General features: G+C 38.2%; 1 protein-coding gene across 1 annotated transcript in view; it reads right to left on the reverse strand.

Annotated features, from left to right (window-relative positions):
• The window catches only part of LOC106957106 (receptor-type tyrosine-protein phosphatase T-like), an 80451-nt gene that overhangs the window by 33604 nt on the left and 33220 nt on the right, over nucleotides 1-13627 (reverse strand). The window contains exon 8 of the mRNA XM_015048330.1: nucleotides 9312-9399. Coding sequence (XP_014903816.1) covers nucleotides 9312-9399 — 88 coding nt within the window. The remainder of the gene's footprint in view (nucleotides 1-9311; nucleotides 9400-13627) is intronic.

Genomic DNA, 13627 nt, shown 5'->3' on the forward strand with positions numbered 1-13627 from the left:
GAGTTGCTAGGTAACCAAAGAGAGAGTGAGTTGCTAGGTAACCAAAGAGAGAGTGAGTTGATTCCATCAACCTTGCTTAGCTAAACTTGAGCGGCTAAAGTCTTTCCTCTGCCTTCATCCCCCAGAATGCTGTGCTGTTCTGAATCAGAGTTTGGTGAAATGACTGTATTATTATTATTATTATCTATTGATTTTGATCACCAGTTTACTACGGTATATATTATTGATTTCCATTTTGCCCTGTGAGAACTCTGATACATAAAGGGCCTGAGTTTTCTGTCTTCACAGTTAATTTACAAGAAAGGTAGAAGACATTTCTTAATAATGGTTCTGTGTAGCCAAAACATATTACATAGCGGATTATGTAAATTATGAAAATGTGTAGACTTCTTACAATAAAGAACCTGCAGTATTATGGGCACCTCTTTATTAAATTACATACAACTTTATATGGTTAGATGTAAATACTTTATTATAGAGAGCTCAGATTGGTCATCAGGAAAACACAGATCACTGAGCTAATCAGAGGCATAATGGTTCAAAATGTGACATTAAAGTAAAGCTGCTGGGCCGTGTGATGTGGAGCAGCAGTCGGCATATTACTGCTAACACGGCCGATACTTTTGACAAGGATCATAAGCTACGGATTTGTTTAAGTTTTATAGCGGGTCTTAAAAAAGGGATTTCAGTTGAATAAAATCAGTAAAACTAAACATAAATGTTTGGATTTTAACAAGGAGACAGTTTCAGGAGCAGAAAAACTTCATCTTTAATGGGTTCATGGAGAAGGTTTAACGTCTGTGTGTTTTCCTTTAACATCATGGACGTGTAAACACAATGTAGTGAGATTAAAATGTTATTAGTTTATAACTTTATTCTTCTGTCAGATGTTACTAAACATACGACCTAATATGGATAATGTTGGCCCACTTCAAGATTTTAAAGTCTCATATGACACTATATTTGTTATTTGATGACTTTTTAAGAAAACCTAAGAAACCATGTTAAAACCAACAGTCATTACGGCCGTTTTCTCCCTGAAAACTTGTCTTTTTTAGCCACTAAAGGAGCTAATGTTAGGGTAAATGTTGATCATTTAGAAAAGAATAAAATATTTCACTGTGAATGCTGTTGTCACGGATAAAACAAATGTATAATATTATGGTATTACAACATCTTGGGAGAGTCACATATTCATTCTCGCAGACAAACACAAAAAAATGGTGTTTCTAGTTTGGTACCAACATGAAACAGGCTACTTTAATATCCATGCAACAGCTTTGGGATAAACTAACGCCAACTACGAGCCAGGGCATAATGTCCATCATTAGTGGGCGGTCTCGATGACAAATCCCCCGGAGCCAAGTTAGAAAATCTAGAAGAAAATCCTCTGGGATAAGTGGAGGCTGTTATTAAGCAGGATATTAATTCCCACGGTTATTATTGGCATGAAAATGGGACACTGTAAAAGATCCCACTAGATTTACACAAAGCTGTTCAGGTCTTTTGCATCCTTACAGAATAACGTCTTTATTAATAACTGCTAAAAGTTATTAATGTTAACCATGCTGGTTATATGGAGAAAGGAAGAAGTCTGAGTGTGTTTGCATGTGGACGGCAGATAGGACATCCCAATTCACTGGAGCTCCCATGTTTATATGGAGTGCAGAGTGTGTGCTTACTTCTCTAACCGTGTGTGTGTGTGTGTGTGTGTGTGTGTGTGTTTGTCCGCTCAGGATGCTAATATTTGTTGTGGTTCTTTGGTCAAACACTTCAGAGAAGATGTTGGCATCAGGACTTCAGAGCAGCTCAGCAGACGTGCTGCGAATTGAAGCCAGAGAGGATAAGAAAAGAGGAGGAAGAGGCGCCGTCTCCGGCTGCAAGTAGAATTAGCACACATCTACACAAAGCAACAGTGGTTTAAAAAACTGATGCTTTTTTTAAATTCACAGACACTTTCACACATCCTCTTATTTGCTCTTATTTCTGCAGCAAACAATGATTCACGTAACCTTCGCTGTAATGAGAAGCAACAAGATGCAAGAGAGGAATCTGATTACGGCGGCGCTGCTCTGGGAGCGTGCCGAGAGGCGCCGCTTAGCAAAAACGGACCCTTTAATGAATGTCACCGACCAGAACACTTTGGGAAATCAGCGAACAGCAAAAGGAGCAAGTTTGTGTTTGTATGTAGAAGAGAGGAGGTGAAGAAGCTGGGGAACGGTGGATGACAGGAGAACGACAGATGAGAGAAAAGTCAAACTGGTAACAGAAAGTAGAATGAATAACTTTTACACTGAGCCTTTGTGTGCATTTTTTAGCAGTTATTTTTTTTCTCTAAACATGGCATGATAAAGAAACATCACAGAGCGCTTGGAAAGTCAGGGATATTTATGCAGAATTAAAATAATTTGAACTCTTTGCCTCCTGTGTCAGTTTATAGCAGCTTGGTGAACTTTCATCTGTGCTTTTTTTTCACAGACAATGAATAGAAAACATAAGCAGAGAGAAACAACGGAACCACTGACATGAAGAAAGAAAAATAAAGTTTTGACAGTAAAATTAAAGACAGCTATATATACTTTCTATTCAATCAGCCTGAGTTCTGATCCAAGTCGTTTCTTCAAGTGTATTTTTATTTCTGAATACACATTCAGCTCTTCTGGGAGTGAGAAAAAGTACAGCGGTGGCTGAACTACTTTGGAATAAATATGAGGATGGATATCCATAACTGGGAGGGACGTTGTGTTGGCAGAGCCTTTGAAACAAGGAAATCAAAGTTTAGCGCATTCAATCGACTTTGAGCCATTAAAACAAACTGCATGCTTGGTGGAACTATATTCTGTTCAATAACAGAAATGTTTGATGTTTCTGAGCTTTATTGTGCAATGTTTGCTGAAATGGATATAAGATCAAGGAATGAGAAAATCAATGATCCGATCAATGATCATTATAAATGTGCAGATTGTTCCTGAATTTTTATTAATTTCTATCAAACAGGAGAATGAGAGAGAGGAGATGTTATTCCATCATAAACAGCTCCAGAGAATTTGATCATGTTTTACAGAACAGCATGTTTCAGGCCCATGAACACTTAATAAAAATAACAGAGTTATATTATAAATGTTAGGCAAACATACAAAAATCTCCAAGGAAAACCCAGCAGTAAGGAGACATGCAAACAGGAATGGTGAAATATTCCTCTATGTAAACTCTACAGTTCCTTCCCACTGGATAAACTGACTCAAACCAAAGTTCATTTTGATTATTTTAAAGGTTTTAGGACATTTTGATAGCTATGTGTGACAAAACAAGCAGCAGCGTTACAATAGATGCTGATTTTTATTTTTCAACTGAAGCCTGAGAGCTGACATGAAAAAACATTAAGTTTCAGATCTGAGATGGATAGAAAAGACATATCCTTTATTGTTCCACACATAGGAAATATATATCCCAGCAGGAAGTTAATGAGTAGGATAATATAAAGATGTACAACATGTGCATGGACATTGTTGTCCAAAATGAGAAAAGCTATGCCAATAACAGGGATATGAACAAACGAGGAAGGATCTACAGTCACGCTTCTTTGTGCACATCGGATGCTGCAGTCCGTCTCTGAAGGAGTTCTCCAGTTCAGCGTCTCACATCTGGTGGGAGACATTTTCCTATTTTAGCCTAAATTCTCATCCCATCCCAGGACTTCATCTACCTGCTTCCTCTCACCTGCAGATTAACTGCTGGTCCAGAAAACAGAAGATGGCTGAAGCAAGGAAGGAGAAATAATATAATGCAAAGCTACAAATTTTATAATTCTTTTGGGAATTATGTAAGCAACATTACCAACTGTCTGCTAATTAAGTCAGCCGGGATCATCCTCTTTTTTAATGGCTTAAACCAATCGTAGAGCATTGCAATAGTACAACTAATATGAAATTTGTTGGAGAATTTCACTCATGTTTTAACTTTACAGTGTTTTTCTTAAACACACTTTGATTCTGAAGCAAAACTCCCAAAAATCGTTCACAGCCAAAGATTTGTCTCAGTCTCACTCAAAACTTTATGCAAGTAAAAACACTCTGGAGTCCAGAAGCACTCAACTTTTTTTTTCTTTTTTACATATATGTAAATATTAAGGAAAAATGTAATTTATTTCCAAAGAAAAGCCTCTGTTGAATTATAAATGAGCATATGGGAATGAATGCTTGAAGAACTAAGAGCAGAGCAGGAAAAGAACCAAGAAAAAAGGAGAGGAAGGAGGAGCAGAAGGAGGAAATCAAGGCAGACAGATGCCTGAGACGAGGAAACACTAGTGCGCTTTGCCTCAACCCATAAACTGTCAGAGGCAGTAGGAGAGCATGAACAGATGGACAGAAAGAGGGAAGAAGTGAAAGAAGAAAAGAAAAGGTGTCAGGCATGAATAAAAGCAGGACATGTAAGGGTAACAAAGCAGCTTCATAAAAAAAAACAAGAAGGGGAAAAAGAAAGAGCAGATCAAAAAGAAGAAAAGAACAAAAGAAATGGGAACAAGATGAAAAGAAGAGCAACGTTTGAGGAGGGAGAGAAAGGAGTTGGACGGAAAAGAATGGAGGACAGGAGGCTGGTAGATTAACATTTATTCAGTGTGCTGAGGGGATCTCAAACATGGCATCAAGCGTTTGTGTTTGGCAGATGGCCGGAGGAAGAGTGTGTTAACACTTCAACTCAAATCAGCCCTTTCCAAACTGTTCCAGAGAGAGCCAGAGGGAGGGAGAGCGAGAGGTGGCACAAGTTTGCATTAGCGTGTGTGAGAAGCATTGCAGAGAAATGGCAGGATGTGAAATACCCTCACACGGATGGAACAGTCAGTCCAAACGAGGGAGGGTCACATTCTGAGAGTTTAAAATCTCACAGAGCCGGGCCAAACATTTAGGTCCGTCTGCAGCTCTCAGCTCGGGCTCACTCAGCGTTTGCCTGGCTTAGAGGTGATGTGGATACATGGAGACCAAATTTACCCAAGATGCAACATCAGACTTTATCCAATACCACATATCACTAGAATCTCTTCTTGTCCCGAAACAGACAGATTTTCTAACTGTTTTAAGATATTTTTACAATATCATACAAAATTTCCTTAAAAGTCCCCACTAAAGAGATTTAAGTGGAAAATGACAGGTCAATTTTATCTTCAATATGTTTCATCACAAATTAGTAGATGGCTGGATGTTACTGACATTAAAAAATAACAATAATGTCTTAAAAAAGCCTCTGATGCCTGTGTCTGGATAAAAGCTCCAGATGTCAAGAAATTCTCTTATGCTTGGAAATACAACCAACCTCCATGGGAGGCAAGTAGAATATTAAAAGCCTTGTGAGGAGTCTTCATGTATCCGTTAGTTTCAGCGTCAGGATACTGTGACATCTCTCCATCCCACATAAAGAACAAGGGGTTTCACAGTCCCAACACTGTGTCATAGAAACCCAAACATGACGCCTATCAAACTGCATTAAATCCTGCTAATGCTGCCTAAAGCCTAAACAAGTCATCTTCTGTGTCTGGTCACCTTGTTTTCCATAAATGTTGGATTCTACACCAGCTGCAGCTGCGTTTCCATTAACCATATCATATCAACTACAAAGAAAACAGTTTTTCACATCACGAGTCACATGATCAGCAACTAGACGGTGCTGCTAGCGCAAACCTAAAAGAAAAAGACGACAGGAAGTAGTTGGAGGATCACAACGTGGAATGATTTTAATGGTTTATTACACAAAAAAGACTCGTTAACGTGTCACTTTAATTGCATTTCTTATTTAATGGAAACACAGAAATTGTGTTTTTTCGACATCAGCAAAACATTGACAAAGTTTTGCACACATTAGTAATGGAAACACAGCTTTGAGTAACACCATCACTCCGAATCCAATCATTTACACACTCCTTAAAGTTATGCATGTGGATTCACCAACATATTTTCATTTTGCGTTGCCATGTTTTTGTCAGAGCAGATATAGATACAGTAGAACAGAGAACTGGCTTGAATACGAAGGAGCATGAGAACAAGGGCAAGTTCGCTGGTGTTTCTGACACTGACTTGGATATGAAGTCGGTGTTTGACTATAAATTTAAACAAAACAGATGTCTCCTTTCTCTGCAGTTTCTAAACAGTCGAGATGCAACACTGCATCTATTCATACCAAACTGTCACATCTCATTCTGTCAAAGTCTGTGTTAGTCGGTGTTCATTCTCATCCTAAAGAGTCTTTACTCAAAATGAAAACCTTCAGAGGGGCAGAATTTACCACGTATTTCCAGCCACATAGTATCATTTTATAGAACAATCAAGTAAGTATGCCGGCTTCCGCTGTTACAAAAATGTTGTTTATCAAACATGACTTTGAGTCAAGTTTGATCCCTTGAAATTGAACCTCTGTCTCTTTAAGAAGCTCCTGTTCTCTCCGACACTCTGCCTCATGTTGACGTCCTCACATCAACATTCCTCTATTAAGTGTTTACAAACCTACATCTGAGCACTGGACTGCGAAATAGTTCATACAATGAGCGCACTTCCACTAGGTGTTTGCTAACTGCTGCTGCTGCTATTTTGAAGGAGCTGAGTGGAGGAGGGGCAGTTTGGAGGCGGCGCTTAGTTCCCCAGAGCGTTTCACAAACCCAAACAGGACATTCAAATAGTTCTTAAACATGCATGAAATAGTCAAATGCTTTTGATGAGGGAATAACATTATAACATGGAATAAAGCTAAATAAAAATATATATATTTTACACAATACTGCCCCTTTAAAAGAACAGACAACAGTACAAAACTCTTTGCATAATTTTAAATCAGCTAACTATAAATATGGATGGTGAAATTGGCTTCTGATCATAAATCACATAGACCAGTTCAAGCTTCAGTCAAATCTGTTTGCATCAACACTTTATGATGCAGCCTGCACATACAAGAGCAGGCCTCCTCTGATTAACCTCACCGTGGAATCAAAGAGCCCACTCACCGTTTCATTAGGCAAGAAATGTTTTGATGCACTTTTCATGTGAAAACAGGACAGTTTACCTCTTACGGCTTAAGACCAGACATGGAGAGGTGATTTTAGCCTTGCATACGAGGAAAAAAGCTTGCATCCATTCTGAGAGCTGGAGACAGTCAACCCTCCTGTCTCACCACATTTACATGTTCTAATAAAGACACGGCACAAACTCGTTTGCCCCAGGGCCTTTTAAAACATTTTCTCAAGAAAATTAGCCTTTGTACAATCACAGCAAGCAAGATGGACAGTTTCCATTACTAGGCCCTTGTAATTAAAGGATTTGTACTAATAGCAAATTTATCATAATTCCTGTTGGCTATCAAGTCTTTGACAGGCTATTTCATTCTGGCGCTAAGTTTCATATTAAAGCCTTCAGGTTAGTGCAGTGTCTTTGCCGTGACATCTAAACCCTCATAATGAAATATGTCCACAGTCCCAGGCCTGTGGACACTAATACGCACTAACCGTAAAATATGAAGCCTAAAATGCTATGCATATGGATCATGCTGCTTATGCTGGCAAACAAGTAAACCATAAAACCTTTTAAAACTTAAATCAAACAATCCGTTGTTGTTCCAGTGTAATAGAGACATGAGGTTTCCTTATGCAAGATAACAAGCAGGCAACGACTGAACGTTCAATCAGACGGACATCGCTGGTGCATGGAAAAGGACACACCGTTATATTCAAATGCTAATGCACACCAACAACCACACACACACACACACACACACACACACACACACTAATCTTACATGCAGTCCTCGCTCCGAATATCATTACTGCAGTCCGTCTTTGCACAGAAATGAAGGCTCATTTTGACAAAAGTCTCTGTGAATAAAATAGCAGCTGCAGCCTTTGATCATTAGGCAGGATTGAAAGAAAATCCCTCTGCAAACTGAAAGCAATTCCTTATTACTAGGTTTCCTGTATTAGACTTACACAAGTTTGAAATCCAAGTATCAATGGTGTTTAAAAGTGCATTAAGACAGAAGGTAGGCAGCAAAGCCAGGGAATCAGTTTTTTCTAATGAACAGTTTCAATTCTTTCTTTCATAGACAAACATGAAACATTCATATTGTTGTAGATTATAATAGAATAGAATAGAAATGTATGTTATTGTACGCACATCACAATTTATCTCTGAATATTAAAATTTAAAAATGAGGAAAAATTCAGATCAAAAGAAATGTGGGACTATTTCAAAAATTGTACAGGATGTGTATGTTGTTTTAGAATATAAATACATAAATGAATAAAAATATTTGAGCATGGAAGGAAGGATCTCCAATAATGCATCTTCGTGCATCCCAGATATGGCAGATATTTTTGTCCAATAACTATTTTATTAGTTGTGGGACTCGATTAGAAAAGAAATTGACTTATTTGCAGGGTCTGTAATGAATTAACTGCATTTTAATAAAGAACAATTCAAAAAGACTTTTAGGAAAATAAATTATTGAGTAAATAAACACATGAGCTCTACAATACTCAAATCTTCACAAAGGCTAGAAGATAATAAAGCATCTCTGTGTCTTAGAAAATGAGAATATTGCAAAAAATAATATTTTCAGAATGTCATGGGTATAGTGTCTCATATTCCCCTGCAGAATGCCTCATGGATTCTCTTTGGGTTCTGGTCGGGTCAGTTAGCTGAAAATAGCACTATGATCATTGGACCAGCTTTCAGTGCGTTTGGCAATGTGGGTCAGTACAAAGTCCTGCTGGAAAACAAAACCAGCATCTCCATAAAGCTTGTCAGCAGAAGGAAACTTGTAGTGTTCTAAAAATCCTGGCAGATGGCTGTGTTGACTGTGGAGTCCAGAAAACCCAGTGGACCAGAACCAGCAGACGACATGGCACCTCAAATCACCACTGACTGTGCAAACGTCACGCTGGACTTCAAATGCCTTTCCACTCTCGCTCCAGACTCTGGGACCTTGATTAGATGCAACTTTTACTAGACAGCTATTGTAGATCACAGTGTGTAGATCCACACTGTGAAATGATGTCACACGTAAGGGAAGCTTGGTAATACTTACAGGTGTTATTATTTTCTTTAAGTAATTGTTAGTCCCTTTATTAACTGTGACTAAAGGAAATTAACAGCTGTGATAATTTGAACTCTGCTACAGTAAAAAGAGCAAAATTAACTGTTGAGATAAAGAAACCATATTAAACCACACCCATCTGGCCTGAAACACAATCAAACCTTAACATAATTTAAGGCTCTCTGTAAAACAGACAAAAACAAAAAAACAGTCTTCACTAAAGTCAGTGCAGTACTCACATGCGATGATGTTGCCATAGCGGTTCTTGTTGCGATTCTCGTCCTTCTTGGCTGTCTCCCAAGGTGCTGTCTGTCCCTCCGCCAGGGCCTGCAGAGGCACACGTAGACATGCATGGGTTCATGTGTGCACAAACACAAACTGTCATGAAACCAAGAAGGAACACACAATAATATGCATGCACATATGGTGGGAACCCCGGAGCTCATGCAGCAACACTCTGGCTGGCGTGAGTTGAAACTGCAACATGAATATGTATGAAGAGGCATCACTCTGGTGACACCAAAATGGGGCTTAAACTCTCTCTACAATGGCAATCTGATTAATCTTATGAAAACATTTCATTCAGAGGTAAATCAGGAGTAGTTCAGAGAAGTCAGGCATCTTCTGGGATGTTTGTGAACTCAAAAAACAAAAACAAAAAAGAAAAAACGGCACCAGTTCCCTCTTCCAGCCTGGGCAGTGGAAACCTGCTCTCACTTTTTGCCAAAACCCAAACAGCAGTAAGCAGAAAAAAAAATCTTACCAAGCATTGTGGTTTAGTTCCTATCGCAAAAATCTTATTACACTTGAATTAAGACAAAACTAACTTACAGGTAACTTTTTCACAAGCTAAAGGAGATTGTCTTAGGTCAATAATAAGTAAATATTTCACTTATAACAAGAAATCTTTCCTATGTAATAAAAAAATAATCTGCTAGTGGAACTAGTACATTTTATCAATGTTAAGCAATTATTCATGTAAAACAAGCTCATGTTGAAAAGTTAGTTTTATCTGAGTTATTTGCACTAAAAACTAAACCAAAATACTTGGCAAAATGTTGTGTTTTCAAATTGTACAGTGAAAAAAAGGTACAAAACGAGAACAAAGTTAGTATTTATTGTCCTCCTGGGTTCCAGTGAAAGAATATTTACTCATTCCTTTGTTAGAGGAGAAAAGGCAGATTGTCTGCGCTCCCTGCTGAGGCCTGGCCTGTGTGACAAGCATTTCAGACGCAGCAAGGACAAAACATGCATGAGCCGCTCTAATGTGGGTTTCTGCTTTATGCATTCTTCATCATGCACTTTGGTGAACAAACTACTGTACTAACACCCCATTCAATGTATGTTGGATCATATACGCATTTATTATTTTTGTTGAATGCACTTTGAGTGGAAGAGGATATGACAAAAACGTCCTTTGCAAGCATCTGTGGAGCAACTAAACCCCAACTCTCAAAGGTTGCCATATGGACGCTGAACTATTTTAGAACAACTCCTCCAACGCTCTCAGGTCACTCGTATGCTGAAAATCTCCCAGTAGGGACAAGTGAACAGCCCCGTTTTGAGTCCATTAAGGGCTTAAGAAGGCCAGACAACAGCTTTCACTTTCAGACAGTGATCTGACCTACATGCACACACACACACACAATAAATGCAACGAGACAGAAAAATAGACACCTAAACATATCGCTTAGTCAAGCAGAAAATTGATTCTGGCACATGGAATTTGGAGTTTGGATATTTTTGTGTGTCCAACGTTAAATACTGTAGATTTGTTTCTATCCTAAAACAAAAATAGGCAGAACAACGTTAAAGGTCTGTGTGTGTTTTTAACTATGTGAATGTTTAACCTAACCGGGTTTGTCACAACAACACATTTAGCTGGACTATAAACTGTAATTATTTCAATACACAATAATATTGTTGTTCTGAGACAACATTTAATTGATAATGGCATAAGAATACCAGTTCACCTTCTCAAAGATCAATAAATACTTTTGTAAACATCACCTTATGCTGAACTGGAAGATATTTTAACGCAGCCACAAAATGCAATTCATTAAACGGAAATAAAAACAAACATGATCAAAATCCTAAATAAAATGGATTATGTTGTCTCTGTAAGCAACAGAAAACGATCAATCTCATTTTAATTTATCATGCGGTTAATTGATTAATTGCTTCCTGCGACAGGCAACAGCACTTTAATGCCTCCCTCTCTGCTTCCTCACTCAGCTCCTCCAGTGTTGGTGTCAAATTTATTTATATAGCACTTTAAAAACAGGTTTAAAACGGCACCAAAGTGCTGTACAAAAATGATAAGAAAGCAAGTTGGACTAGACTAGTGGCTGCAGCACTTAGCAAACACCTGGGCTAAGTCAAATTTCCTTTAAGTCATGTTTGATATACACATCATTTTTATGCTGTATATAAAACCAACTGTAGGTAACAGTCACTTGATTGTACTATAAAATGGATCTATATGCCTGCAAAACACTTCAGTTGTCATAAAAACACTAAATATGTCAAATTTGACTTAAGAGAAATGTTACTTTGTAATTTAACACTTTGATCATGTCTCTTTAAAAACTGCTCTTTCTGAAACTCTGCCTCCAGGAAGTCCTTGATTAACCCTTTAACAATGTTTTTACCAGTGTTGCACTCAGAAGTAGCTCGTAGAATAAGCTCAGTGGATGTGCAGTTCCACCAGGTGTTTGCTAATTGCTGTTGGCTAGTCTTTAGGAGCTGAGTGGGGCGGTCGCAGGGGAAGGCAGCTCTGGGGTGGAGCTTCGTCCTTAAAAGCAGAGCTAGGTCCACTCGGGTGTTTTTCAGCTGCATGGTTGCCATGGAGATTAAAGGATTTCTCAAACATGCATGAACGAACCAAGACAACATTCCAGGCATGTTTTTGATGGGTTGAAAATAAACAAAATAATGAAGAAACTACATATAGAGATGGAAATATGGGCAATCTCCTTCCACCAAATGTCACACAGCACTATACCCAATCAAGCCACATATTTTGACATGTCTTCCAACTCTAAGAGGTAGAGAACTGAACATTCAGACAGTAAAAGAAGGAAAAAAAGAAGAAATGTACCAAAATGTTGAAGCTGCAGCTCATCCAAATGGCACACTGCAATAACCTAATGGCTGCTTGATTTGTTTCAGGTGCCACATTTAAAAAATAAGTTGGGTTTTACTTGAAATGGAAGAAGTGTACTCCCACTGGGGAGCAAAATGTTGACAATGTGGCTGCTGTCAATGTTAGTGAGGTTAATCGGTTTCAACACAGTAGGTCACATCACACACAGAGACGGGGACAAAAAGACGCCATATGGGGTGTGTAAGCAGACAGAGGCAGCCACTGCACTGGGGACCGAAATGTGACCATATACATAAATACATAAGAGAAGCACTGCTGCTGTGCTGAGGTGTGGGCTACATTTATGAGGCAAAAGGACATTTTCTTCTCCCCTCATGGTCATTTATTCACATCAGTTCACTTGCTGTTTCTTGCCCTAAAGTTCAGAAGGAAAAAAGTTGTCTAAAAGCCTCAAACCCCTTTTTTCTTTATATTCTACATCTGAGCACCCAGGCGCCACCTGAATCTCTTAAAGACAGATGAAAAGTTAAACGTTTTTCGATCTGTTTTCATAGAAATATTATTGCCTTGTTTTGTTGACTTTGTCTCTAACATTCATACTAAAGTGACTGATGGACCATTTAGGTTCAAAAAGGTTCCTAAACTCAAAGGACCAACCAGTGCAATGTTGATATAACACAGACCACCTAACAAAAATTAACCTTATAAAATATCTTTAATCTATTTATTACCACCACTCTGTAAGAAAAATAACTTTTTACCCTCTGAATGAATGAATGGAGTTTCTTGATTGGCTGGTTTGCAAACGCCAGCCAATCAAGAGCCAGCATTTTCCGAATCAGTTTCTTAAGCTACATCTTCTTTTGCATATTTTAGATATTCTCTACAAAAAGATTGGGACTAGTTGGATTTTCTGTGAATTAAATTGGAGTTAATAGCCTAAATCACAGCCAGGCAGAGGGCAACTGTAATTCCTTATAGTATTGTGGGTTTTTATGTATTTCTCCTTTTTGTTGCTGTTAGGGCCCTTTATAATTACAATAGTTATTTAAACATCTGAGGATTTCTGGATGAACTATATTTTGAAATATTAAAACTAAAACAGAAATTTTGACTTTTATGCTTTAGAAATGAGAATGTTGGGAAAAAAAACAAATTTTTAGAATATGTCATACTCTTTTCATACTTTCCATCCCTGAATATTCACAATGCAGTGTCTGTCCATTCACACTGAAAAAGACTCAGTAAAAGCTGCTCATAGCAGCCGTGGTGGTGGACGCTAATTCACCACACAGGAGCTTTAGATGTGAGGAAATAAGCCTGGATGTACATTTCCAGCAAATAGAGCAGACAGTATGTTGAACAAAATGTTGAGAAGATAAACTTCCAAAGTCTTCTAATGTGGATCAAATCAGTTGCTGCTGGAGACAAGTGGAATCATAAAAGAAG

The sequence above is a fragment of the Poecilia latipinna genome, unplaced genomic scaffold (assembly GCF_001443285.1).
Source record: "Poecilia latipinna isolate Pla-1442-1.1 unplaced genomic scaffold, P_latipinna-1.0 Scaffold875, whole genome shotgun sequence".
Lineage (NCBI taxonomy): Eukaryota > Metazoa > Chordata > Actinopteri > Cyprinodontiformes > Poeciliidae > Poecilia > Poecilia latipinna.